The following is a 27,532-nucleotide window of genomic DNA, read 5'->3' on the forward strand; positions in this document are numbered from 1 at the left end:
TTTAGATTGCCTTTTTTTAGAAGGTTAGGTCAATTTTTTTATAGTTATGGGAATAATTGAATAGGGACACAAAAATTGGTGCTGAAGGAGAGACAGAGGGAGTTTTCTAGAAAGACATCCTTGAGCCATCAAAATGGGATAGAATGAAAGTCAGTGCACACAAGTAAAGGAGTTGGCTTTTAATAGATGCACAGACAATTTATTCACAGCAACTCAGTAAAAGCAAGGTAGAATATATGAATGTAATACAGGTGGGAGTGCATGTGAGGGACCTACTCTTATGATTGCTTATCAATTAAATCTGAACACGATAATTAGAAAGGCCAAGAAGGTGTGGAGCTAGGGGACAAAGGATAAGATGTAAATTATTCCATCCAGTGGGATGGAATATTAAATGGACTAGGGAAATGTGGTAGTATTGCTGGGAAATTGAAAAACTCACTTGTAATTAATATCATGAACTGTGACCTTTAGGCATGACTTTGTGCCTCTTCCAGCTGCACTCATGAACACAGCATGTTGATGGTGGATTTGAAGTAAACAGAGAGTTTAGTCTGTGAAAATGAGAGAAGGTAAGGGTCAGTGTGAGTGAAAGTACAGTGAAGGAAGTAACTAAAGTAACGAACTGTAAACTCTAAACTGGATAGGAAGGTGGGAGGTAATTGAGGAGACGAGAGGACTGTAGGGTGGTGAAAGGGTATTAAATCAGTAGTTTGTAAATCTTGAAGAGGTTGAGATCCGAGAAAGAGGTAAACAACAAGATGTGAAGGACAGAAATGCAAATACCTAAATTTAAACTGAGGAAGGTGATGCTATTTTTCACCCTCACCCTGTGTGTGTTAAACCAATTCCTTCCCCCAAAGTTGGAGGTTAAGCAAAGTCTTAGGATGTAAACCTCATTTTCCCGTTTATTTATAGAAGTGTATCTATTTTCCAGAGCTCAGGATCCCCAGAACTGTGGGCTGAAGACTGGAGAAATTAGAGATGTCAGAAAAGGAGGTGGAACAGCTAGGAGGGCACCAGGTAGAAGAGTTAGAAATGCCCCCAAGAGAAGGAGACTTCACTGAATTGATGGTTATTTACACTCAGACAAAGAGAGTATTGTAGGTCACAGGCTAAGGCCACGGTCTATATGTCTAATACAATGGAATTAGCAATGGAGGGGTTCTAGACTCTCTTGCAGAGCTCGGAAGGTTCTCTTCACCTCCTAGATCTGACCACACCTTCACATTCACTGTGCATTGTATGTAGAGCAGTAAGGCAGCCTCGCTGCTATGGGGCACCCCTTCTTGGCTGGGCCAGTCTTCCCATACTGATCTTCAACACTGTCAACTGCTCTTTCATCGACAATGAAAGACTCTTTCCTTCTTTTAGTAACTTCACACTTTCCTGCTTTTCCCCATCCTTTTATAGGTTCCACTACCTTTGCTGTTCTCTGAAATGCCAGTGCTTCTCAGGGTTCCATTTTCAAGACCCTACTTGTATTTCCTTGGCAAGCTAATCTATTCTCAAAGTTTAATAACCATCTATTTGGTTACCATTTAATAATATCTCATTAGCCTGTATCTCCCTTATGATTACAAAATTTTCTAATCAAAATTAATGCCCTAAGAAGTACTTTTCCACTTGCCCCAAACTGAATTCATGAGCTTTCACTTTAAGAACATGCCTTTCCCTGCATCTTTATCCATTGTCTAGTAGCACAGTCTCCCTAAATTCTCATTTTCCCTTTCTAGCCTCCAATTTAATCAATCAGTAATCTTAATGAATTTATCCCCACCCACGTTATATCACCTCTTCATTCCTGACTAATCTTTGCCTTTATTACAGCTTTAGGATCATGATATGTCTTTTTTTCCCTTTTGTTTTGTCCCAAATGACACTGCAGATAGAGAGATCTTCCTAAAATTTATATTGCTTTCCTTTCAGAATCCTATCATTTTAGTATGGCATACTAGGCATTTCATCATCAGTCTTGCCTTATCTATCCAGCCTTACTTGTCCTCTCACTTCTCTCCCTCACACTCTGGTCTCCTGATTATTTTAATCTAAAAAGCACACCCTGCTGCCTCTCTTTTCTAAGTATTCATATATTGTCTTTGCTTTGTCTAGGGTTTCTTTCCTTCCCTACTTAGAGCTTTGCTAAACTAATCTCTAATGGTCTTTCAGGACTCAGATTAGATAGAATTCATCTTGAAAACATTTTCTGATGGCTTTAGACTAGATGAGAAGAGTCCTTACCCTTCAGAGGAAGCCTTTAATTTCTTGCATTTACTTTTATATTACATTGGATTAAAGTTCTCTTATAGTTCCATCTTTGTCACTGTATCACAAGCTCCTTCACACCTGGTGCAATATCTTGTTCACCTTTGTATCCAGCATTTAGCCCCTACTGAGTTCTCATTGCATGTTTGCTGAATACATGAATGAATGAATAAATTGTCAAATTTCTAGTAATAGCTTTGGGTTCACTGTAATTGCTGAAAAAGGAATCTCCACTACAACAGATGCAATTGATTATATAACAAATGAAGCCCTGGTATGGAGCACACAGCCAAATTAGCGTTTGGCTCATCTCTATTGGTATGGAGTACTATAAACCAGTTACTGTAGAACTTAGTATGTATTTTGTTAATATATATTAGAAAATTATATATATGTAATATACATATATGATTCACAACCTCAATGATGATCCTGTTTTTTTAAGCCTTATTATGGCCCTTCTAGTTTTCCACTGATCATCCTTTTCTAGCTTTAAAAACCATAAACCACATTCTCATACTCCGTTTTAATTTTTAACACTAGCATGGTATTGGTTTTTTTTTTTCTTTCTGTATATGAGCAGGGTAGGCAGCTAACACACAGAGCAACAGATCACACTAAGAAACAAATAGGTTCAGAGATCACAACTACAAATAACCTTAAAAGAAAATTCATTCTCTTTTCAATTCCTTACAATTCTAGTGCAAAACTTGCATTTAAAGGAGGTTTTAAAGGAGGTTTTATATCTACTCATAATCTGTTCTCATATAGTTTGCCCAGGAGAGGTTAGCTATTTTCAGTTAAAATTGATCCACCTTCACTATACTTGTAGTTGAAGACAAGGACTAAAGGACATGAATCTCTTATCAGCTCCTGATAGGCTTGGATTACACATATTATACTCAATTTAAATGTGGAGAACATTGAAATTGAACATCTAAAAACATACTTTTTCAAGTTTCAGAGAAATCATATTTACAGTTTCGCAAAACAGAAAGTGTTATACTTAATTCAATGTTTAACACCTACTAAAGTGTTATTTTCAAATCACAGAAATGATTCTTGCATTCGAAAATATTTCTAAGAGGCAATATAATGATTCTAAATAATATTAATTATTAGAAAGCTTACTCACAAAGATAAATTATCTTTTGTCAAGTTAGGTTAATATCCATTAAGTTCAAATGCCAGATACCCTGAACAAAAATGTGTGATTTAAAAAAATATTTCCAAGCTCAGTAAATCATCAAATTCAATTGATATTTGACATAGAAAAAATTTCAATTCCTAGAATTCCTCATAATTAGTTTGTACTTTTGAACATTTGATCTATACACTAACCTGACCCTCTCCTGAGGACAGAAAAGAGTTAATGCATTCTCCTTTGGGTATTTATGCATCTTTCCTAACTAATGAAAAACTTCCTATAGAGGAATTAAAAAACAATATGGTCAAGACATTCCTCTATAATCAATGAATGCATAAATTTCATAACAGTGCCACCCTTGACAATATCAAGTTATATATAAAAAAATCAAGTTATATAACAAAATCTACAAAACTAATTTTATCCAAAATTGTTTATTTTCCATTGTGAATTTGACTGCTTTTCAAAAACATGGGAATAACTTACAGTCTAGTCAAAATACATGCTGCATTAGATACATTTCCTACTAAGTAATACATTTTAGTCACGAAGATTCAATCTATAATGAAAAGATGTATTTGAGAATACGAGTATTTTTTTCCTTTTTCCCATTTTTTAGTAATAAATAAGAAACCAATCTAACGTATGTAAATGGATATTTTAATAAGACAAAAATGTTAATTCCCAAATATTCCTGACAAAGGAAATAAAGATTTTAAATTTGGGGTATCTTTCTTCCTTTTTCCCTTTTTTTGGTCTTCCTTTCTCTTTTCTGTTCCTTTCCTTTCTTTTTCTTCTCTTTTCTTTTTTCTTTCATAACTCTTTTTCTCTTTCTCTCTTCCAGAAACCCAACATTGAAATTAGCAAAATTTCCAGAAAATATTTTTAAGATATAAAAGTAATGTGTTTTATTTTCTTTTATTTTACCACTCTAGTTTGCATTTGGTAGCAACTTTAAGGAAAGTCTTTAATAAATCTTCAGAAAAAATAATTTTTAAAGGAAAAAAAGAAAAGTCTCCTCAGAATTCATTTTTTATTATTGTTTTTCCTTTACAGAATATTCTGGAGCTCTTCCTAATTTCTCTACTTCATTTGCTGCTTTGCTAAGAATTAAAAAGAGTTCATCTTCATCCCTCTTTGGTTCAAAGAACAGACCACGATATAGCAATCCTTCATTAGGAACACTAAGTGTTTCTTCACCAAGCTGGCGAGGTGCAGCTCAACATTATTATTCCCCTATCAATCTTTATCATTCTTCAGATGCCTTCAAACAAGATGGTAAGTAGCCAAGGAAAACTGAATCTGTTGCATTAAATATGCAATGAACACTTTTTTTTAAGACTATTGTAATTGGGTCAAGACTATTGCAACAGAGGAGAGAAGTTAAAGTCAACTCCCTTAAAACAGCAAATGGCAGAGTTTTTAAAATCTAGAAAAGTGGAGGACATTAAAGGAGAGGTTGGTGAATGTGATGAAGGGATGTAGGGGTGGAAAAATTTTTCCTTTGTTTCCTTCAGATTCTTTGGCTGGCCTAATAATTAAATTGACATAAACACAGATTGTCAGGTGAAAAACAATTTCATACATACAGGAAGTGACCAAAGCAGTCAGCTTTTATATCTTTTAGACAAGAAAGCAATAAATTTGTGAAGAATTAACAATATAAAGGAGTTTGGGTTTGAGGTAGGTAGTAAATTAGTGAAGACATAACAAGTTTTGTTTATACAATCTTCTTGGCCTTAAATTCCTTATTTCTGGTGGTAAGTGTGTCTTCTACTCCCCTGGTATGGGAGGATGCTTTTTATTTGTTTTTTTTTTTTTTTTTTTTTTTTTTTTGCAATTAGCAAGAGGGTTTATTGGACCTTTGCGCAAACCCCGGCTCTCCGCCTCCGAGGAGGAAGAGAGCCCCGATTAGCAATTGCAGGCATCTTTTAAAGGCAAAAGGAAAAGAAAAAACCGCTTAAAGACAAAAGAACCTCGGGAGTCGCATAGCATTCAGGTTATTGATTTCACAGTGGGTCAACATGAACCTATTCAGGGACATACCAATCAGGGTGTGGGGGGAAATGGTTTTCTTATTGTAAACAGAATGCTTTTAGTTGCTAAAATTTCAGGAAGGCGCCTGGATGGGCTGCCTCTGGATTAGGGCTGGCCCTACTTACAAGGGGGGAGGTTTCTTCATTCCCTCCTCTTGTTTGGGCTGATTTTAATCTTAAAATCTTAGGGAACATTTATTTTTTTCAGTTTGGAGGGCCCGACATTGTTGAGTTAATACCAGAGCTTGGGTAATAGACAATCTTTCTCGGACGAAATGGAGCAGCCGGTTGAGGATGCAGGGGCTGAAAGTTAGCAGCAGGAGCAGGATAACTAGAGGGCCCATAATGGTAGAGATTAGGGTGGTCATCCAGGGAGACTGGTTAAACCAGCTTTCAAACCAGCCCTGCTGGGCCTCCCATCCTGTGTCTCCCTAGTCTCGCACCCCCAATTTTTACAATAGAAGTATTCCCCTCCTCCACAGGTGGGATTTAGCCTGCGATCTCTGTGGTACCCGGGGCAGACATAAAAGGGAAGAGTGCGGGATCCCTGGGTGGCGCAGCGGTTTGGCGCCTGCCTTTGGCCCAGGGCGCGATCCTGGAGACCGGGGATCGAATCCCACATCGGGCTCCCGGTGCATGGAGGCTGCTTCTCCCTCCGCCTGTGTCTCTGCCTCTCTCTCTCTCTCTGTGACTATCATAAATAAATAAAAATTAAAAAAAAAAAAAAAAAAAAGGGAAGAGTGCTTAGCATGGCCCTTCTGTCAGGCGTGCCACGTCCTCCCCATGGGTCTAACCCCAGTCGCCCTGGAGGGCTTTCTTGGTTAGGGGCTCTAGAGGTGTCGAAGTATCCCTCTAGGTCCCATGGGCTGGGGGCCCCTATGGTTAGCTTGCATAGGTCAGGATATAGGTTAGGCCACCAGGTTCCCACGGGGGCGGTCTTAGTTATAGACCAGACCTCGTCACCCCCAGACGTTAGTACCTGCCAGGTTAACCTCTTGAGGGCATGAGGGTCACCTTTGGCGGAGGTGAAGAGCGCTCGGACAGGTAGGAATATAACAACTGTCATTGAACAATTTTTGAAAGTCTTATCTTGAGCGGGTTTTGGGTGCGGTGGAGCTTCCATTGGGGTGGCTCGCCCGGTCCGTCCTGGCTGGCGTCAGCGGTGCTCGTTGATGGGGCGCACTTGACGTGTGAGGCATGGACCCAAGCAGCAATGCCGTCTACCTTTAAGGCGGTTGGGGTGGTCAGTAGTACAGTGTATGGGCCCTTCCAGAGGGACTCAAGGGTCCTGGACTGATGTTTCCTGACGTAGACGGAGTCACCGATCTGGAACGGGTGTGGGTCGGTTGTGTCTCCGGGGCGGTAGACAGCCGCAAGGGGTTTCCAGATTTGGCGCTGGATAATCTGGAGCGCCTTTAGCCTGTCCTGTAAACCGGGAGTGTTAGCAAGAGGGTCAATAGCAGAATCTAGTAAGTCCGTCACTGGTGGGGGACCTCCATAGAGAATCTCATAAGGAGTTAGCTCATGGCGCCTGGGAGTGTTCCGGACTCGGAACAGAACCATAGGGAGGAGTTGGACCCAGTCTCTAGTGCCAGTCTCCAATGTCAATTTGGTTAGGGTCTCTTTAATTGTTCTATTCATTCTTTCTACCTGCCCTGAGCTCTGGGGTCTGCATGCACAATGTAATTTTTAATTTATCCCCAGTAATCTGGCCACCAACTGACTTACCTGGGAGACGAAGGCGGGGCCGTTGTCCGACCCTATTACCTTGGGCAGTCCAAACCGGGGGAAAATTTCTTCTAGGATTTTCTTGACAACCACCTGGGCAGTTTCTCGTTTGGTGGGGAAGGCTTCTGTCCATCCTCCTGTGGGCCTAGTGCAGCGGCTCGTGCCGTTTCATCGGCCAGCCTGTTCCCCTCTGCTACTGGGTCGTTGCCTCGCTGATGCCCCGGACAGTGAATTATCTACCACGGCCGCCCCGGCTTTATGTTCACCATTTCGTAGAAAGCTACTCCCCTCGGTGTACCAGGTTGCTTCAGCATCTGGCAAAGCCAGATAATCTGCATTTTAAAAGCTCCCAGGTGATGTTGATACTGCTGGTTGGTGAACCATACTTTGAGTAGAAATTCTCCAGGCTGGGGGCTGGTTTGATATAATTTAAATCTTTCATTGCTCTAGTTTAATCCATATTTAGAGTATCAGGAAAAATAGAGAATCTGAGTATTTCCCAAGCAATCCTCCATAATTATTGTTTTCTCATCCCAGGATTTAATAGATCTTGGCTAAATGTGACTTTGACTGTGTTCTCTCTGACAATACCCTGACATATGGCTTTTGTCAGGTAATTCCCTTTAGCCTTAATAGAGAGTAAAGTTGACATTGACATGCTCCTGTGAAAAATGAGAAAACTAACAGAAATTGAATAGAAAGTCATCACACTCCTCAGTGATATCCCAGAAGTACCCCAAGATAGAACCAAGATTTTTCCTGAAAAATGTAAAAATCTGATCTGCAGAGAAATTTGGGAAAGCAATTCTATTCTTGTATATACCAGGATAACTCCCCCACATATACACAAGAAAATATAAAAGTATGTTCATTGCATTTATATGTGTAATAGCAAAAAATTGGAGGCAATTCAGATATTCTCAGAAGGGAAATGGATACATAAGTTGTGATTTTTCATTTATTGAAGAATTAAAATGGTTAAAGTGAGTAAACTATATAATCAAGAAACAAAATGGATATACCTCAAAAGATAATGCTTCACGAACAAGGAAAGTTATAAAATACTGCATATATCACACATGTAAAAATTTAAAAAATATATAATATATACTATCTATGGATATATATGTAGTATAATTTATAGTATATATATGTATATTTATAGTATATATATGTATATATATAGTATATATAGTATAATTTTAAAACCATGAATGTGAGGTATCAAGTTGACTATAATGTTTACCTCTAAGGACAAAGGGAGAATGAGAGCAAAGAAATGGCACCAGGATAGGGAAAGTAGATGACTGCAACTGTGTGATATTTTATTTCTTAAAAGAAAAAATCTGAAACTAATATGATGAAGCTTGTAGTAGGTAAAATCTAAAATGATAATGATTCCTGCCTCCTGGTATTTACAGTGCAATACTTTCTCTTCAACTATGGACCAAAGCTAGTAATCTGCGTCTGGAGAATAGATTATGGCAAAAGTAATGGAATATGGCTTCCAACATTAGGTTTTGAAAAATTCTGGCTTCCATCTAACTCCCATTTCAAAGAAGAGTACATAATCAGGATTTGAATAAACAAAGTTTGATGGACTATAGGGATTAGGTGCCCAGACAAGAAAGAATACCACCTGGTAGAGATGAACAGAAGATAACACAGAAAATTAAAATAGATGAATTTTAGGAAGACAATCTTAAAAGTATGATACTGTGCGATTAATACTCTGTAGAAAATGTAGAAGTATGATGAGGACATCAACAAAATGAACAAAGGTTGTTTGTTATCTTACAGTTTCTGTGAGATAGGAACCCAGATAGAGCTTAAATAGATTCTGTGTCTTTCACAAAGTGGCACTGTAGTTTCATCCCAACAGTCAAATGGTATGGATCCACTTGTAAGCTCACGTATATGTTGCTGGTAGAATTTAATTCCTGAGAATTGTTGGACTGAGTGCTTTAATAATTCATGGACTTTTGGCCAGAGGCCATTCTCAGTGAAACCCTCATAGAGTGGCTCACATCATGGTAACCGACTTTCAACAGCAAGAGCAAGCCAGAGAAAGAAAAGGCAAACAAAAATACTTCAAGAAGAGAATAGTAGTTGGTCACTAACACTTGTAGAAAGGTGAGGAAGTGGAGATAGTTAATGAAATAAAAACTTTTGAAATAAACTCCTGAAACCAAAAAGAGAAATGTAGCTGTACCTGGAAGGGAGAATGTTGCTCATTGGAGTCAAGTGAAGTCCTCAGAAACTGTTTTGCTTTCGACTTGATACTATTATTTTGGGTAATGATTAATCGTCATTTGAAATTTAATCAGTGCAAATTTTCTACCTAATAAGAGGCATTATCTAGTTTTAAAAGATGCCTGAGTTTTAGGGATGCCTGAGTGGCTCAGCGGTTTAGCCCTGCCTTCGGCCCAGGGTGTGATCCTGGAGTCCCGGGATCGAGTCCCACATTGGGCTCTCTGCATGGAGCCTGCTTCTCCCTCTATCTGCGTCTCTGCCTCTCTCTCTCCCTGTCTCTCATGAATAAATACATATTTTTTTTAAAAAACTGAGTTATTCATTCTTAAATATTAGAGTAATTAATAATTACTCTAAAGTAGTTGTTTAATTGATTTAAAAATTGACTAAGGTTTAAATTGGAAATTCTCATGGTAATATAGTTTAATTGAAAGCCCTTATGAAACAGCACCTCAAACGGTATGGTAGGACATGCACTGTTTTGGATTTGTGATATGGACAAGGGTTATTAACTATTGCTAACACTACATTGTTTCTCTCCTTATAAATGAACAGCTGATAAATTGGTCTTTGACTTCATTTCTTTGTGTTGTTGTGGCTTGAGTAGAAGAATACTTAAGTATAGAGAGATTTCATTCTTCTGTTTGTGATTAAAATATTTAGGTTAAAATATTTTATTTTTCTTGAACAGAGAGACAGTCTGGATTGGGAGTAATGCCTAACACCCACAAGAAAGTTCAGACTTTTACTAGGGAATCCCACTCCTGAGATAAAGAGACTACAAATGTTATATAAGGTGGAAAAATGCTGATTCTAACAAGCAGCTGAAGTGAATTATTTTTTTACTAAGATTAAGCGTATAATTTTGGATGTTTTACATTTCCCCGGTGATATAAACAACCTGTAATTTACATAACACTCTGAGTCTACCCAGACTTTGGAGTTTCTGCTACTAGCTTCTGACATGTGAAAGATTCCTGCAACTTACCAAATTTGTTGCCTCAGATCCTCAGTACCTTGGGCTGAATTTCACTGTTTACATGGATTATTTCAAGATTTGACTTGGCACATGGGCAATGGCATCATAACTCAAAGTAATCTTTGTGTTAACAATTTTCTGTTGTTTCTTCAAAACAACCTTTGCTGATAAATTGTGTTGGAGGACCAGATACAAAATTTGAATGATCTTTTATGAGAATAAGAATCCCGTCTGGAAGGAGAAAAGGTATTTCAGTTGGAAGACATACTTCTGTATAAAATCAGATCACTCCAGTTTCTCTCAGTGTAAAAATAGACAAATATGCCCTAATAAAACCTTATAATTTTATGACCATTCACTGAAACTTTATGACCTTATTCTTTATTGTATTGTTAATTTTTAGAGCTGCTGTTATTGTTTTACACTAATATGCTATTTTCTCCAATTTAACTATATGTCATTTGAGCAAAGGGCATCTTAAATACTCTTCTTTACCCACTCTCAGCACTAAAAGTAGTACCAACTTTCCAGGAGCTTAACAAATACTGTTGAATAAAGAGGCAGATGAATTTAGGTTGAGTTTATATACCATGATAGAATATTTGCCTGAATATTGTTTATATAAACTTTGTGTCCTGGATTACAAATGAAGAGGTAGAAAAACAATGTTCTTCTTTTGACATGGTAGCCTAGTGGTTTGGTACCTTTGGAAAGTTAAATGGGGTTGGTACACTTGATCGTTTTCACAAGTGAAACTATCTCTGAATCATCTGACCTTTCTTTTATAGCTACATTAGAAAATGACAAAAACGTCTATTAGACTCTCAATTTATATTATGTGCACAGCATGATGCCACTTACCCATGAAACATTCATCACAATGCCTTTTAATAAATAATGCTATACAATTCTTAGAAATCCTTGAAACTTTATAATGGCAGTTTATACTTGTTTAACTTTTATAAAGAAACAATTTTAAGTTGAAAAAAATTTAAAGTTAAAGGAAGGTTTGGATATTTTCTTAAGGATTCATTTCAGATGTTCACATCATGTGAAAAATTCTTCTCACATTGTAACTGTGGATGTCATCATAAAATGTAATTTCTAGGGGACACCTGGGGCACTCAGTGGTTGGGTGTCTGCCTCCAGCTCAGGTTGTGATCCCGGGATCCAGTACTGAGTCCCACATCGGGCTCCCTGCAGGGAGATTGCTTCTCCCTCTGCCTATGTCTCTGTCTCTCTCTCTGTGTGTCTCTCATGAATAAATAAATAATATCTTTAAAAAATGTAATTTCTAATAAAACAATTCAAATTTCTGGAAATTCAGATTTCAACTTCTGGAAATTATCATATAACATATTTATGATGATTATTATTTTTTATATTTATTATTATTAAAAGTGAATTTTTCTAATTGTGTTTGATATCACAGGCTGATGTTTCTTCTAGATTATATTACTGATACACTTAGGTCACATTACATGAATAAACTAGACAAGGCCATAAGTTTATGGAGCTAACCAGAAGGTAGAGAGTGTTGAAGTCTGGCATTGGACCTAATCTTTGAGAAAAATAGAACACAGAAGCAACTTTTTTTTTTAATTTTTTAAAATTTTTTTATGATAGTCACAGAGAGAGAGAGAGAGAAGCAGAGAGAGAGGCAGAGACACAGGCAGAGGGAGAAGCAGGCTCCATGCACCGGGAGCCCAACGCGGGATTTGATCCCGGGTCTCCAGGATCGTGGCCTGGGCCAAAGGCAGGTGCCAAACCGCTGCACCACCCAGGGATCCCCAGAAGAAACTTTTTAAAAGAGGATTTCAATCTAAAGGGCAAGTTTAGAATCTAGGGAGACATTATAATGTCCGGTCATGATCCAAGAAACAACTGGAAATCTAATGATCCAACACCAAGGCAAGGCTTCCCTAGGAAAACTAGCCATAGAAGTTTCAGATTAGGTGACACTTAACACATCTTGGCAGGAATGAAGTTAGTATCTGTGTGGCCTATCGGTACATAATAGAAGGAGTTAAGACTAGATACCAGCTTGATCCTAAGGCAGAACTCTACAGAGGAAGCCACTGTCTCAATAAACAAAATAACATGCAAATGCTTCAAGAAACTCCACTGGAAGGAAGGCAAATAGACAAAAAAGACATCATTTTGCAGTTGAGTTTTATCTTCCTATCCAGGTATCTTTCATGGAAGACTACTGCCAACACCATGCTAATCATAGGCAGCCACTCTTTCTAGTCAAATGATTCTAAAACGAGGTGGGAAGAAGTGGGGTAGTTTTGGTTGTCTCAGTAGTTCAATGACTATCCATTAATTAAAGAATTATAAAAAGTGAATCATAAAATATTTGCTATTAAAATAATTGAAAGCTTGCCTAGAAATGAATAGCACAATGAAGTATAGCACATTTCCCTCAATTCTGTATACTTTTTTGGGCTTGCTGAGACCAGGGTTGATGGGATTGTTACTAAGGCTAAAATATAACAAAAGAGAAAAGGAGAAAGAGGAATATATGTGTATGTGTGTGTGTGTGTGTGTGTGTGTGTGTGTATAATTTTATAATTTACAAATATAATTTAAACTTCTCCTATATGATTGCCTCCAAACCTAGACCAGGCTTACCTCCATGTTGGACCCATTATGACCAAACAATTTGGATAGTCCAACAGCATATCTAATTTCCCTGAGATAAAGCTAAGAGAAAGCTATCTAGAGAAATTCAAGAGTTACCTTTTCACATGTATACCTTCTACATTTTAGTTCAGGGTTTGAAGACCTATTGCTTCCATGGGTGCAAATCCATTTGGAGGAATATATGTTCTCCTTACAGAAAACTCCTCAACCAAATGACTGAGCCCTAACTTGCTATGTGGTTGCCCTGTAGAGCATAAGATCAATACTCCAAGAACCCAAAATTGGTTCAGATGTAGACTGATGATGCTACACACATACCAGAAGGGAAGGGAAAGATTTATTATTCATGTCATGAGACTTGTTGATAAGAACAGAATAGGCTGTTCAGGAAATGACTTGAAAAAGGAACAAAAGGGTGGTTTTGGGTTTACTGTGGTGGGGGGTGGTGGGGGATTCTGGTGAAGGTTCCTATGTGATTTTGTATTGTATAAACTTTCTCATATAAGTCAAGGAAGGAATGCTTTTCAGCTATTCAGTCTGGCTTATCAGCTTTCCCTAAAAAGAGAAATGTTACTGGTGGAGCTTGAAAGCAGTGAGTGGTCAAAGATCAGAAATGGAGTTAGATTCTTGATTATATGACTATACAGTAAAAATGAAAATACAAAATAAGAAACACAGCAACCATAAAATAAAAATGTCTGTATCATAGCATTGGACCTTCTAGAAGATTAACAAAATTGGGTTTAGCAATAAAGACATAGGATGAAAATCTGTTTTCAGAATTTGGGTATATGAAAATGGACTAGACCTCAAGGATTAATTAGAAAGCAGTTGTAAAATTTGGAGCACTATAACTGATAAAGCTATATATAAGGTTGACTTATTGAATAGCTTCTGTCTTATGTGCTAGGCTTGGGAATATACTTTAAGTAGGTATTAATCAAGAGGCCTGAACTCGGGAAGAGGAATGCAAGTAGGACCCTGTAACCTAATGATGATATGTAGTTCAGTGAACATCGCTTCCTAATCAAACTATAGCCTCTTTAAAAACTTGAAAATTATTTTTGGTTTTAAATATAATGTTGGGATCCCTGGGTGGCGCAGTGGTTTGGTTCCTGCCTTTGGCCCAGGGCGCGATCCTGGAGACCTGGGATCGAATCCCACATCGGGCTCCCGGTGCATGGGGCCTGCTTTTCCCTCTGCCTATGTCTCTGCCTCTCTCTCTCTCTCTGTGACTATCATAAATAAATAAATAAATAAATAAATTTAAATATAATGTTAATCAAGGTAAGTTCTGAATGCTATACCAATTTCTTAACATAATTAATATTTCTTCCTCATTCATATCATATTCCACTGGATTGTTCAATGAATCACTTTCTATATGAAGAGTTTGGGTACCAGATTTGCTCCATCTAATATCTTTGATATTGGGGCCTCACTGGCATCTACTGCTCCTTTACTTCAGCTAGTTGATAGAGAATCAAAAGAATGGTGCATAACGTTTTATGACTAGTCCTGGATTTCACATACATCATTTTAGTCCAGAGGCCCCAAAGAATCATAAGAAAGTCTAAAAAAGTCTCCAATGTTCCTAGGAAAAGGAAATGGGATTAGTGAGCATGTAGCCAGTCCCTGTCCATACAAATAAGCAAAATATTACTAAATATATCTTTGCACTAACAATGGCAAAAAAGTTTCACCAAAGCTGAAGTATAAGAAGGCTCTTAAGACATAAAGCATAAGAAGGCTCTTAAGATATACTTCCTCATTTATTAATTGATAATGGCTAAAATAGTTCAAGGCCAGTTCTATTGCTTATATAAAAACAGCTTAGTTTTAATAAATTAAAGTTGAAATTTAGAAAAAATAATTTTTGGTTAAGTTAATTTCTTATTCTCCACAGTACTGTATCAGGAACATAGATATTTTAATGGAGCTTCATATTCCAATTTTTTAAAAAATTTCATTTATTTATTTGAGAGAGCAAAGAAGATGGGAGAGGGAGAAGCAGGCTTCTCCTTGGGCAGGGAGCCCTATGTGGGGGCTATTCTAATTTTAATGGAAATTTCTGTAAACTAAGAAAGTTATTGATGTGCTAATCAATTCAAGTATAGGAAAATCTCAAGTAAAATATACATATTCTAGAACATAAATCAGTAAGAAGTTATCCTCATCTGGGACACAAACTTACCTTTTATGTCAATATGAACTTTATTTTGAGATAATTTAAATAATAAAACAGTAATTTTTAAAGACTTCATTCATTGCTGGAAGTTATTGCAAGCTAAGACTAGATAAATATCCCAGAGATTTTTAGAAAGAATATTTGAAACGAATAGAAAATTACTTTAATTCTAAAAGTGTATAGCTCCAGGATAGCATCCCCAAAAAATTTAAATCAAGCATTTTTTTTTATTTTCCCAAGAATCATTATTTGTAAATGATACTTTTATCCTGTATTTTTCCTGGAAAGTTCACAGTTCTTATAGTTACTGTTTTTCTTAAATACATTTTCTAGTAAGTAATAGAGGAAGAGAAAAAATAGTTTCTTAATTATCTATTCCTGTGTAAAATATATCTCAAAACTTAGCAACTTGAAATATTTTTTTATTTTCTCACAGAAACCGTGGGTCTGGAAACTGGAAGTGTCTTAGCTAGGTATAAAACTTTCTGGCATAAAGTTTCTCATGAGATTTCAACCAAGCTGTTACTGTAGCTTCATTCTTATTTGAAATCCTGACTGAGGGAATATCTACTTAAAAATTCACTCATAAATATGTTTCATAGACCTCAGTGTCATGTTAGCTGTTGGTCTAACAAGAGACTTCAGTTCCTCAAATGTGGGCCTCACCATAGCCTGAAGAATTTTCAGGGCTAACTGTCTTCCCCCGAAGGGAACAACTGACAATAACAGTGCTAAGAATAATTTAAAGAAGAAATAGGTGAAATAAATCTTAAAATGATGACAGAATTTGTTAAGAAGTTACTTTTAGAGCTCAGGAAACAAAAGGAGAGGAAAGTAAAACCATTAAGGAATTAAAAACTTCATTAGTGGTAATATAGAGGAAACTGAAAAGATAGGAATGTAACTATCATATTTGAAAAAGCCAATGAGAAAAGAATAAATATATAAAAATTGTAACACAGATAACAATGAAGGCTTTTTAAAAAGCAAAGCTATGCCTAATTGGTATGAGGAGAATTGAGCAAATAAAAGAGGTTTGGGGTCCCTAGGTAGCTCAGTCAGTTTAGCATCTGACTCTTGATTTTGACTCACTTCATCATCTGAGGGTCATGAGATCAAACCCTCTGAGAGGCTCCACACTTAGTTGGGAGCCCCCCGCCAACTCTCTCTAAAATAAATAAATAAACCTAAAAAAAAAATGTCTTGAATGTACCAGTTATACAAAATGATTGACACCAAAACCTATCCAGAAAAGTTCCTGAAATTCAGAATGAGGAAAGAGCTTTATGGACATCCAGGTATAAAATCCAGTCATTTAGGATCAAGGGAAGTCAGGCTGGACTCAGACTTAACCATGGTAATGTTAAATGTGATCAAAGAATGTAAAAACATCTATAGTCTTTAATGAAATTAATAGTGAACACCTAATTTGATACCCAGCCAAGTTGTCTTTCAATTGTAAAGACAACAAACAAATATCCTTAACCATGAATCAAAACAGAAAATTTATGGAGTAAACTTGGGGGAAGTGAGAGAAAGTATGTTAATTTCATTATTCTTTGTAGGACAGAATCAACAGATCACTTTTAAATTGAAAAAATTCTCGGAGTGTCCGGGTGGCACAAATGGTTAAGCATCTGCCTTCAGCTCAGGTCATAATCCTGGGGCCCTAGGATTGAGCACTGCATTGGGTTCCCTGCTCAGCGAGGAGTCTACTTGTCCCTCTGCCCTTCACTTCACTCATGCTCTCTCTCTCTCTCTCTCAAATAATAAATAAATAAATAAATAAATAAATAAATAAATAAATAATAAAATAAAATAAAAAACTTTAAAAAAATAAATTGAAATACTTCTCTTCTGAGGAAGGACTTTCTGGAGGTATGAATCTGATATTTCACAGACAATAACCCCTAGCATTATAGGTTTAGCCAACTACAGATACGCTGTAGTCTATTCATAAAAGAGTCTGATTTTAAGAAAGAAAATCACTCAAAACATTACTTCTGTGAGAAATTAACATTGTGAGTGATGGCATCTGTCTTTTACACAAATATCTCAAAGATTTCTACTTGTTAAATAAAGATTTTGATTTACTGGTTTTAAGATCTTTGTGATGATCATATTTGTTCTGAAGTCCATCTCCACAAGTTATGGATTCCATCAAGCTAAAAATTGCAAAATATAAGGACACTGCTTAAAGTAATTATTCGTCTTCACCAACAGAAGTAGTGCACTCCTGCAGGAGAGTGAAGCAAATAATCTGAGTTTACCTATAATAATACATTCTTGGTATGGAACCTTAAAAAACAAATCTATTTAGAGATAGACATCATTGATTATCCTTTGCTTGGGATTGGGAAGCTCTACATACACACATGCTCTATAACCCCTTACAATGAACTTTTTTTATAAAACAAAAATGAGAGAGAGAAAGAGAGAAAGAGAGAGAGAGAGAGAGAGAGAGAGAGAGAGAGAGAGAGAACAATTGCTTCCTAAAATGCTTTTGGAAGTACCAAGTAAACAGAGATATCTAACAGAGTGAGTAGTCACAACAGAATACATGTTGTTCAGGTCTGTATCTTATTTTTCTCAGTGTATAATTTAGCAAATCTTACCCCTCAGATTTTCCCTAGCCTGACAACCTTTCTTTCCCTTGTCTTGTTCTGACGATGTTCAGAACAAAAGATTTAGAACCACAGATCCTTAGTTAAAATGAACTGTTTACTATGTTGCCAATTTTGCAAAAGTCTCCTCTCAGAAACTCAGAGCTTTCATCTTTGAATAAGAAATAATTATAATGCTCAGCTCAGAGAATTAAATAATAATGTGTCAAAGTGCTTTATAAATGTTATGACAATATAATAATAGTAATAGTAGAGGTGGTGGTAATCAGATTCTAGATTCCAACAGCCCTGGATTTGCATCCCAGCTTTGCCATGTATTTGCTATGTACATTTAGTTCATTAATTTCAGCCTGAGTTTTGTCATATAAACATTGGGGAGGATTATTTCTAGTCATATGGATGTTCTAGTCATATGGATGTACAATGTACATGATACATTGTATATAAATAATTCAGTATAATGTCTACACTGTAGTATAGATATACTGTAAGTAAATGTTAGCTATTATGTTGTTGTTACTAGTTATAATTTATTGAATACTTGTGATATACTAAGTATTTACAAATGTTGATGTTAATCAATCCTAATAATAATATGGTCAGAAGACATTGTCATACACAGTTAATAAATGAAGTAGCAGAGGATAAAAGTAAAAGTAAAAAACAGTATAAAAAATAAAACAGCTAGAAAATGATGGTACTAGGATTTTAATCTATGTCTGACTCTAAAGCTCAAGAGTTTTGAAATCAATAAAAATATAAAATACGTTTATTAAATGTTAATGTTATACATCATATGTATTTATAATATTGATTTAAATGATCACATATATAATATGTAAAGACCAGAAGAAAGGTACTTTCATGACTTTGTCAAGTAGTTTAAGTGTAACTGAGAATTTGAGGAGGTTTCATGTGCTCTTCCAAATTTACATAAATACATCATGATACAACAAATAGAATATTTTGACAATTTTTCTCTAGTATTTTTATTATATTACTTGTTTCACCTTCTTCGTAAAAGTTTTAAGTGATAGCAATGTCATTTGGTTTACAGAAACATACTCTGGTCTCCTTTTTTCCAGTTATTTTCATGTAATGTTTTATTATTCTTAACTTGAAAAGAACCTCAGCTAGATTATCTAGGACTCAAAGAAAATATTTATTAGTGTTCACTCGTTGTGAGCGCTCAGTTTTTTTGGATGAATGTTTGGAGTTCCATTAACACTTTTGTTTTTCTTTGCCCAAAAAGGAATAGATATATAACATATTTAAAGAAAACAAATAACTATTCTGAACCCATTATTCTAAATATGGAGGTATTTATCTTTTTCAGTAATATTTTTTAAAGCTTGAGTTTCCTGGGGCATTCATTCTTATATTTCTTTCCTGATATTTTCTTGTAGTTATCCACAAAGAATATGAATCTGCAACTGTTTAGTAGAGGTATTGAAAATATGTCTTTCCTAAAATCTTCCCTCTTCGTTTTTCTAAGCAGTGGTTTTAAATGAGGACAGTTTTGACCCAGGAGACATTTAAAAATCTCTGGAGACATATTTGATTATATACATTGGGAAGGTGTGCTGCTGACATCTAGTTGGTAGGGGCCACGGATGGCTATAAATATTTTACAGTGTACAGGGCAGTCCTCACTACAAAGAAAATCGCAAAATATATTGGTGCCGGATGAGAATCTTGATCTGTTGCTATGTGACTAAATTCACAATTCAAGATGCTAAGGATCCTACATACACAAATAATTCTGTGAATTCTTGTACTACTACAAACTAATAAGACTAATATTCCCCAAGCATGGGCAGCCCCGGTGGCGCAGCGGTTTAGCGCCGCCTGCAGCCTGGGGTGTGATCCTGGAGACTAGGGATCGAGTCCCACGTCAGGCTCCCTGCATGGAGCCGCTTCTCCCTCTATCTGTTTCTCTGCCTCTCTCTCTGTGTCTCTATGAATAAACAAAATTTAAAAAAAAGTCAGACTTAAAAAAACTCCCCAAGCATATTTACTCATCATTTCTCCAGCAAAAACTATCCTAAAACTCTTCAAGCCCAAGCTGTCATCTGAGGCCAAATTATATTTCTACTTTCTTTTTTTTTTTTTTTTAATTTTTATTTATTTATGATAGTCACACAGAGAGAGAGAGAGAGAGAGAGAGAGGCAGAGACACAGGCAGAGGGAGAAGCAGGCTCCATGCACCGGGAGCCCGACGTGGGATTTGATCCCGGGTCTCCAGGATCGCGCCCTGGGCCAAAGGCAGGCGCCAAACCGCTGCGCCACCCAGGGATCCCATATTTCTACTTTCTATGAAATTTTCATTAGTTTAAAATTACCTTTATCATGGGATTTCTCTGAATATTAACTAATTAAAAGAGATAAAATCTAGTATCATATAGCAGATACTTAATAAATTTAAATGTTCTTCACTCTTGCCCTCATTTTTATACCTTTTCTTTTCTGGTCTGCTTTTTTTACATTGTTTACCTGCTGATGAATATTTAATTGCATGCATTTGTGATATTTTTATTCAGTTACTTGACTTTTTTTGAGGACATGTCTCATTTATTCTATGAGAATACATTTATTTGCATTACATAATTTATTCTTTATACTCTAGTATTATTAGGACTAAATAGTGCTTGATTAAATGAGTGAAGAAATGAATGGAGAGAGGTTATATGAGGACCAATGTTTTCTTATCTGTATTCCCAAGTAGTAGCACAATATTAATTCATGACTTTTTGTTTGTGTATTGTTTCTAACATTTTAAGTTTCAAAAACTTAGCTTTTTAAAAATGTTTTTGTTTAGCATTATTTTCTTTAGCTCTGCTTTTGATACAAAGATATGTATTTAAACATTACAACACAATGTTTGAGACTTTTTAAAATTATATATAGCATATTTTAAAAAGAAATCTTACTCCGGTATCCCGGGTGGCCCAGCAGTTTAGCGCCGCCTTCAGCCCAGGGCATGAACCTGGAGACCCGAGATTGAGTCCCACATCAGTTTCCCTGCATGGAGCCTGCTTCTCTCTCTGTCTGTGTCTGCCTCTCTCTCTCTCTCTCTCTCTCTCTGTCTCTCATAAATAAATAAATATTTTTAAAAATCTTAGTCAATTAGAAAACATTCTAGTTAAGTCTCTAATTTACTAAAATAATATTACTTTCTTTTGGTAATATGCCCTTTGAGTACAGGAAAAAGCAAAAATTTTAAATATGAAAATAATGGCGAAAAAGTCTCAGTATTTTTAGAATTTTTACAGTGTGTACTTTTTGGTCCTTACAGAAAGTGTGGACTATGGACCAGTGTTTGTACAAGAACCAGACGATATAATTTTTCCGACTGATTCTGAAGAAAAGAAAGTAGCATTGAATTGTGAAGCTCATAGCAATCCAGCTCCCAATTACAGGTAGAAGTTCACTATTAATCACTTTTCTTAGGTCTTAAAATTTTCCTTCAATGAGATTCTGGTAGTCCCAGGGTGTATTACAATATCTCAAGTAATTTTTACATATTTGTCTTCTGATATTTTCTAAGATGGCTTCGGAATGGAACAGAAATAGATTTGGAAAGTGATTATCGCTACAGTTTGATAGATGGGACCTTCATTATAAGCAATCCAAGTGAAGCAAAGGATTCTGGTCATTACCAGTGTTTAGCAGTCAACACTCTTGGAAGTATTCTTAGTAGAGAAGCCATACTTCAATTTGCCTGTGAGTAAAGTATATGCTTTTCTTATGTATTTGTATATAGTGTGTATATATGTAATTTTAAAGTTTGCTTAGGCAAAAGCTTAATGAAGACTTCAGAATTTAAAATAGTGGTAAAACCCTGGTAAAGATAAAATTATGTAAACAGTGTGTTTCTTTCTAAGATATTTTGTAACTCTCTGAAACATTTGCCCTCTTGAAATAAACCCAACACACTAGTCTGGGAGATTGAAAATACTATTCATGAATTCTTTCCTCTGCCTATCTGTTTTTATTCTTCTACTGTTTATTATAGTCACTATTTGCAATAGATTCTTTTGGATGGAAGATCACATAATCTAAAAGTTCTGCTTAGGCAATCAAAGAAATGCCTCTGAAATGCTAATGTTTCAAATTCCAACTATAATTTCTCACTCAGATGGCTCAATTTTTGATTAGAAAAAAGACACCACTACATATAATCATGTATATGTACTAGAGTATAGACATTTCCTAAGATACATCATTTATCTAATTAACTAAGTGTATTGAGGTCTTAAAACTCGTGAAATTATTTAACATATGATGAAGGCTTATACCAAATTGAGGATAGGCTACTGAGCAAAAAACAAAACAAAACAATCATACATGAATATAAATTCTTGAGGATTATAATATCTAAAAAATAGTGGAGAAATCTTTGTGTTAATAATTTATATATAACTTATATTGGCTATGTAATTTATCACCAGGTGATTTTTAATTTAAAATTACACCCTGGAGAATGGAATAATTGATTTTTATCTATATAATCTTCCTCACATATTACTTCTAATTAACCCAGAATCCAGATATCGTCTTATAGGAGTATGAAGGAGAAAAGTAAGAATAAAGGAATGATAATGGACTCAGTTTAGAAAACATTGAGCTAAGTCCTAGAAAAATTTAAATATAATCTTTTAAAATAAATTTTGCTAAGGAGTTCAGATAGGACTTTACATAAACCAAATATATCAAGATAGTAGCCGGAATATACTCTTTTTTTAATATACTCTTATTTTAGAAAATATTATATGGTTTAACACAACCTAATACTTTCCAGCATGCACATTAAAAGAGTAACCTGATAAACAAATAGTCCTTCTTAATTACTCCTCTGTAAATAATCTTTTCAAGACAGATACAGCAAATCCAGATGTGGATTCATACATGATGTATGAATACTGTATACCTTTCTTTTTTTGTCTATACTGACACCAGTACACCAATTCATAATAGCTTATATATCAATTGGTCTTCCCCAAATCAACAGTGGAGGCAAAATATGCAAAGTTTTCTGTGTGCTTCAGAGCAGAAATCTACTTACTGGAAAATCCAAGGTGTCTGGATGACTATGACATCCTAGAATTTCTGTGAAGACCAGTCATAGCTATCAGATACTCACCCCTACCTTCAGTGAGCACATCTGCACCACCATTTACAGTTCAATGAGTAGGCAAGAAAAGCCCTATCTTAGTTATTCAGCATCAAGCTGTCCTGAACTTAGTTTAGAGCAATATTTGCTTTACTTTTAACTTAACATATGGGTTAATATACATATGCATTCATTGGTAGCATCTCATGACCCTACATTTCCCCATTCCCACCCCACCTGACTCAACTGTCTTCTGAAGACTGTATGTGTACATCAGGGCTCATAATGCTCCTGGTTGAAGCAGTCACATACATAGGGAAGGTCACTTCTACCTCAAAATTACTCCTTCACCTACATGCCATTATATCCATTTGATAATATAAAAAATTAGATCCTTTAGCTTTAGCTCTATCTTTTTTTTCCAGAAGATCTTTGGAGGGAAAATATAAATATAGGTGGTAGAAAGGGGAATGAAGACACTATCAACTTGCTTTCTAGTATACCTGTATAGAAGCATGGATGTTATGGAATTCTAGGAGTCAAGGTACTTTGTGATTGGGGGAAATTGAGGTAGGAACTTGGAAAGAAAAAAGAACCTTCTGAAAGGAGTGAAAGGATACATGGGTCAAATAAGATTAAAAACTTGGTGACAACCTTCCTTTACATCATGATTTTCTATGTCTAGCCTCATAGCTAGATAATGTTTACTACTATAATAATGTTACAACACTACTTAATGTTGATAGAATGTTTAATGTTTAAAGTGTTTTTACAAGTAAAGGAATGTTAATCACTCTTTACACATAAAGCTGGAATCATTAATCATTTATATCTATTACCAATTGTTTATGTAAAAATTTAAATATACAACTAGTATATTAAAAATAATATATTTAGGGATCCCTGGGTGGCACAGCGGTTTAGCGCCTGCCTTTGGCCCAGGGCGCGATCCTGGAGACCCGGGATCGAATCCCACGTCGGGCTCCCGGTGCATGGAGCCTGCTTCTCCCTCTGCCTGTGTCTCTGCCTCTCTCTCTCTCTCTCTCTCTCTCTGTGACTATCATAAATAAAAAAAATAATAATAATAAAAATAAAAAAAATAAAAATAATATATTTAGTAAATTTAAATAATTACCAAAAACTATTTAATCAAGTTAAATATTCAAATCTAATACAGGAATCTGTTAAACATTTTAAATGTCATGAAATTAGGCAAAATTTACAAATTATGAAATTGATTACAAAACTTCTTATTAATACTTATAAGTAAACTCTGTCTTGTACTTATTCTTCAGGCACATTTTTATGCTTTACTCACTTTTAAATATTTTTATTATAGAAATACTTTTAACTTTTATACATCAATTTCATCATACATATATAACCCATAATTTCATCAGATATGTTTTCTACACTGTGTAGTGCTATTGTGATCTAAAATACTCCTTTCTAAGGAGCATCATATTACTCAATCTGGAGTTTGTTTCTGAGTTATAGTTCAATTGAATTTTGGTTGCTTATTTCAAACGTGAGACCTGCTTAATAGATGTGGCCTCTTATAATTTGAACATTATTTTTGTTATATCAATGACACTTTAAGTCTATCACTTTCACATAGGCTTTACCTTTTGAAATATGACATATTTGCTTATAATGATGTGATTCTAAGACTTACTGAACAGTGTTAAATACCCCTAATTATATCCATAGAAAAAAATTCTAATCTATATTTTATAAATAGATACATATTTAACCAAAGACTCAAGATATCCATATAGTAACAATCTTATATTCAATAAAGAAAATAAAATTTAAACATCCTATTAGCATCACTTTCCTTTTTGTTTGGAAATTACATATGTATATTATACACATATGCATCATATCAACCTTTCTGATTCTCAGTATTATTAGAATCATATGAGATTTTGAAGATTCAACTTATTTATATACATATACAAACTGTCACAATCTGGTTATTTGGACTCACTTAATGCTAGCTTCTTTGTCCTCTTATTAACCAGAAATATATATAGATGTATTTATTTATTTTAGAGAGAGTGTATGATCCAGGGGAGGTGCAAAGGGACAGGGAAAGAAAGAATCCTCAGACAGATTCCCTGCTGAGCACGGAGCCTGACACAGGGCTTGATCCTAAGACCTTAAGACCTGAGCTGAAATCAAGAGTCAGAAGCTCAACTAATAAGCCACCCAAGTGCCCCTAACCAGAAATACACTTTAAAATATTCTAGCTTTCCACTAATAATACTTTGATTCCCTACCCACAGGCCAAGTCAATTATAATTTCAGCTAGTTTTCATTGACCATAATGAGTAATGTTATGGGAGACTAAAATCTATATGTTAGAGATACACATAGGAGTGTTCCAAACAAGTTTTGATACTGAGTAAGACGATATTATTACTAAACCAGTTTGGTAAAACAGACTCTTAAAAGAACATATTTTTCTTATGGCCTCAAGTAACTCAAATTCATTGAACATTTTTCTGTAGCTCCAAGTGTCTTAGAATACATTAACTCATTTCATCCTCATAACCAACATAGGAATGATTAGGTTATAAAACATAAAGCCAGGGGTGCCTGGGTGGCTCAACTGGTTATGCATCTGACTCAATTTCAGCTCAGGTCATGATCTCAGGATCCTGGGATGGAATCCTCCATCCAGCAAGCCATCCCAGCAAGGCTTCTTGCTCAGTGGGGAGTCTGCTTGTCCTCCTCTCCCTCTGTCCCTCCCTCTGCTTGCTCTCTTTCTTTCTCTCTCTCAAATAAATAAATAAAGTATAAATCCATTTTAAATGAGATCGGGCACGTTCAGGGTGGTATGGCCATAGACTGTAAATCCATCTTATAGATGATACTTCTTATTTAACTCTAATGGCACTCAATCTTTATTCTAAGATAAATATGTATGGTATTCACTTTGAAAATATTTGATTTTCAATTTCTCTCTCAAACTCATATTGTAATTTCTCAAAAGTCTTTATATCTTGGCTTCATCAACCTCCATTTTATAATCACTTTATTAACAGCTATACGACATAACAAAAATAAATATTAGCAACAAAAATAAGTATGTGATCATTCTGCATGTTTTCTCATTGTTTAAATTTAATTAATCAGTCACTTGCTTAATTTTTTTTCTTATGGAAGTTTAAGAACTACTAGGTCTCTTTCTAGAACTGAAATTTTAGGATGTATACTAGTTTTTTATGAAATTGTTTATTTTCATATCAGCTCTTTTGATTAACTTTTTTCCTCTTACTTATCTTTATTTACTGGATAATCTATGGTTACTGCCTGGAAAGCTAAATATTTTAAATGAACTTGAGACAGTACAAGTAAGAATGGCTAATCAGTATTGATCATGTCCTTTTGAAGGGAATAGTGAAAGGAAGTTGGTATTGACAGCATTACCTGATATAGCAATTTGTAGAAAAATCAAATGTAAAATAAATTTGGCTTCTTTTAAAGTTTTGTTCCCACCTGTCATCTAAAATATTAAAAATATTAAATAAAAATGTATATTTATATAAAAATTATTTTATTTTGCTAATTTATTTTATCTCAGTCTCATTCCAAAGATCATTTATTTGATTTGCTATATAAAATTATGTACCAGGGGAGGGGCAAGATGGCAGAAGAGTAGGGTCCCCAAGTCACCTGTCCCCACCAACTTACCTAGATAACTTTCAAATCATCCTGAAAACCTATGAATTTGGCCTGAGATTTAAAGACAGAACAGCTAGAATGCTTCCGAGAGAAGAGTTTGCACTTCTAACAGGTTGGAAGATGGAAAGAAATAAATAAAAAAGAATCCAATGGGGGAGGGGCCCAGTGAGGAGCCGGGCTAAGGCCGGGCGGCAAGCGCCTCCAGGACAGGAAAGCCCAGTCAGAGAGATGCAGGAACTTTAAAAATTTTCCCAGACGGAAAGGTGCTCACAGGGACGTCAGGCAGGATCCCAGGAGGGGCAGTGGAGCCCCCAGTTCCGGGGTCACTAACAGAGGAAGTGCACCCCAGGGGAGGGCACACCACACACCAAAGACCGAGCCCGGTAAAGGGCTGGAGCACCCCAGCGGGACCTCGGGAGCAGCTCAAGCCTCAGCTCCCCACAGAAGGGGCTGCGTGTTTCCGGGTATGCAATTCCAGCCGTGCAGGCCCCGGATTTCAGGGTGCCGGGGGACATGGACCAGGATCTTGTGCTCCCCCAGGGATAGGCAAAGGCAGGGAGGGCACAGGACAGTGAGGACACTACTGCCACCAGGTGCCGCTGAGCTGTGCAGATCAGTGCCAAGGCCCCTGCAGCATCCAGGCCAGTGTGGACTGGGAGCTGCAGTAGTTACTGCGGGAACTGACTCCAGGGCTGGAAGGCTGACCTCTGCCAGTGTTGTTGTTCCTCCTGGTGTCACCCTGTGCCTGGGAGGGTCGGGGCTGCCAGAGAACAGGGGCCTCACAGGATAAACAGCTCCCACTGAGCCATGCACCTGGCAGGGGGCAGGGCAGCTACCCCAGGTGCACACACCTGAGAATCAGC

The 27,532-nt window shown here is 36.1% G+C and overlaps 1 protein-coding gene across 5 annotated transcripts in view; it reads left to right on the forward strand.

Annotated features, from left to right (window-relative positions):
- CNTN5 (contactin 5) overlaps window positions 1-27,532 on the forward strand; it is a 1,288,935-nt gene that overhangs the window by 790,732 nt on the left and 470,671 nt on the right. For all 5 annotated transcript variants that reach the window (XM_072726266.1, XM_072726270.1, XM_072726267.1 and 2 more), the window contains 3 exons: window positions 4,469-4,690; window positions 21,162-21,285; window positions 21,414-21,589. In XM_072726266.1, the coding sequence (XP_072582367.1) occupies window positions 4,469-4,690; window positions 21,162-21,285; window positions 21,414-21,589 (522 nt within the window). The remainder of the gene's footprint in view (window positions 1-4,468; window positions 4,691-21,161; window positions 21,286-21,413; window positions 21,590-27,532) is intronic.

This window comes from Vulpes vulpes, chromosome 11, assembly GCF_048418805.1.
Source record: "Vulpes vulpes isolate BD-2025 chromosome 11, VulVul3, whole genome shotgun sequence".
Taxonomy (NCBI): Eukaryota; Metazoa; Chordata; class Mammalia; order Carnivora; family Canidae; genus Vulpes; species Vulpes vulpes.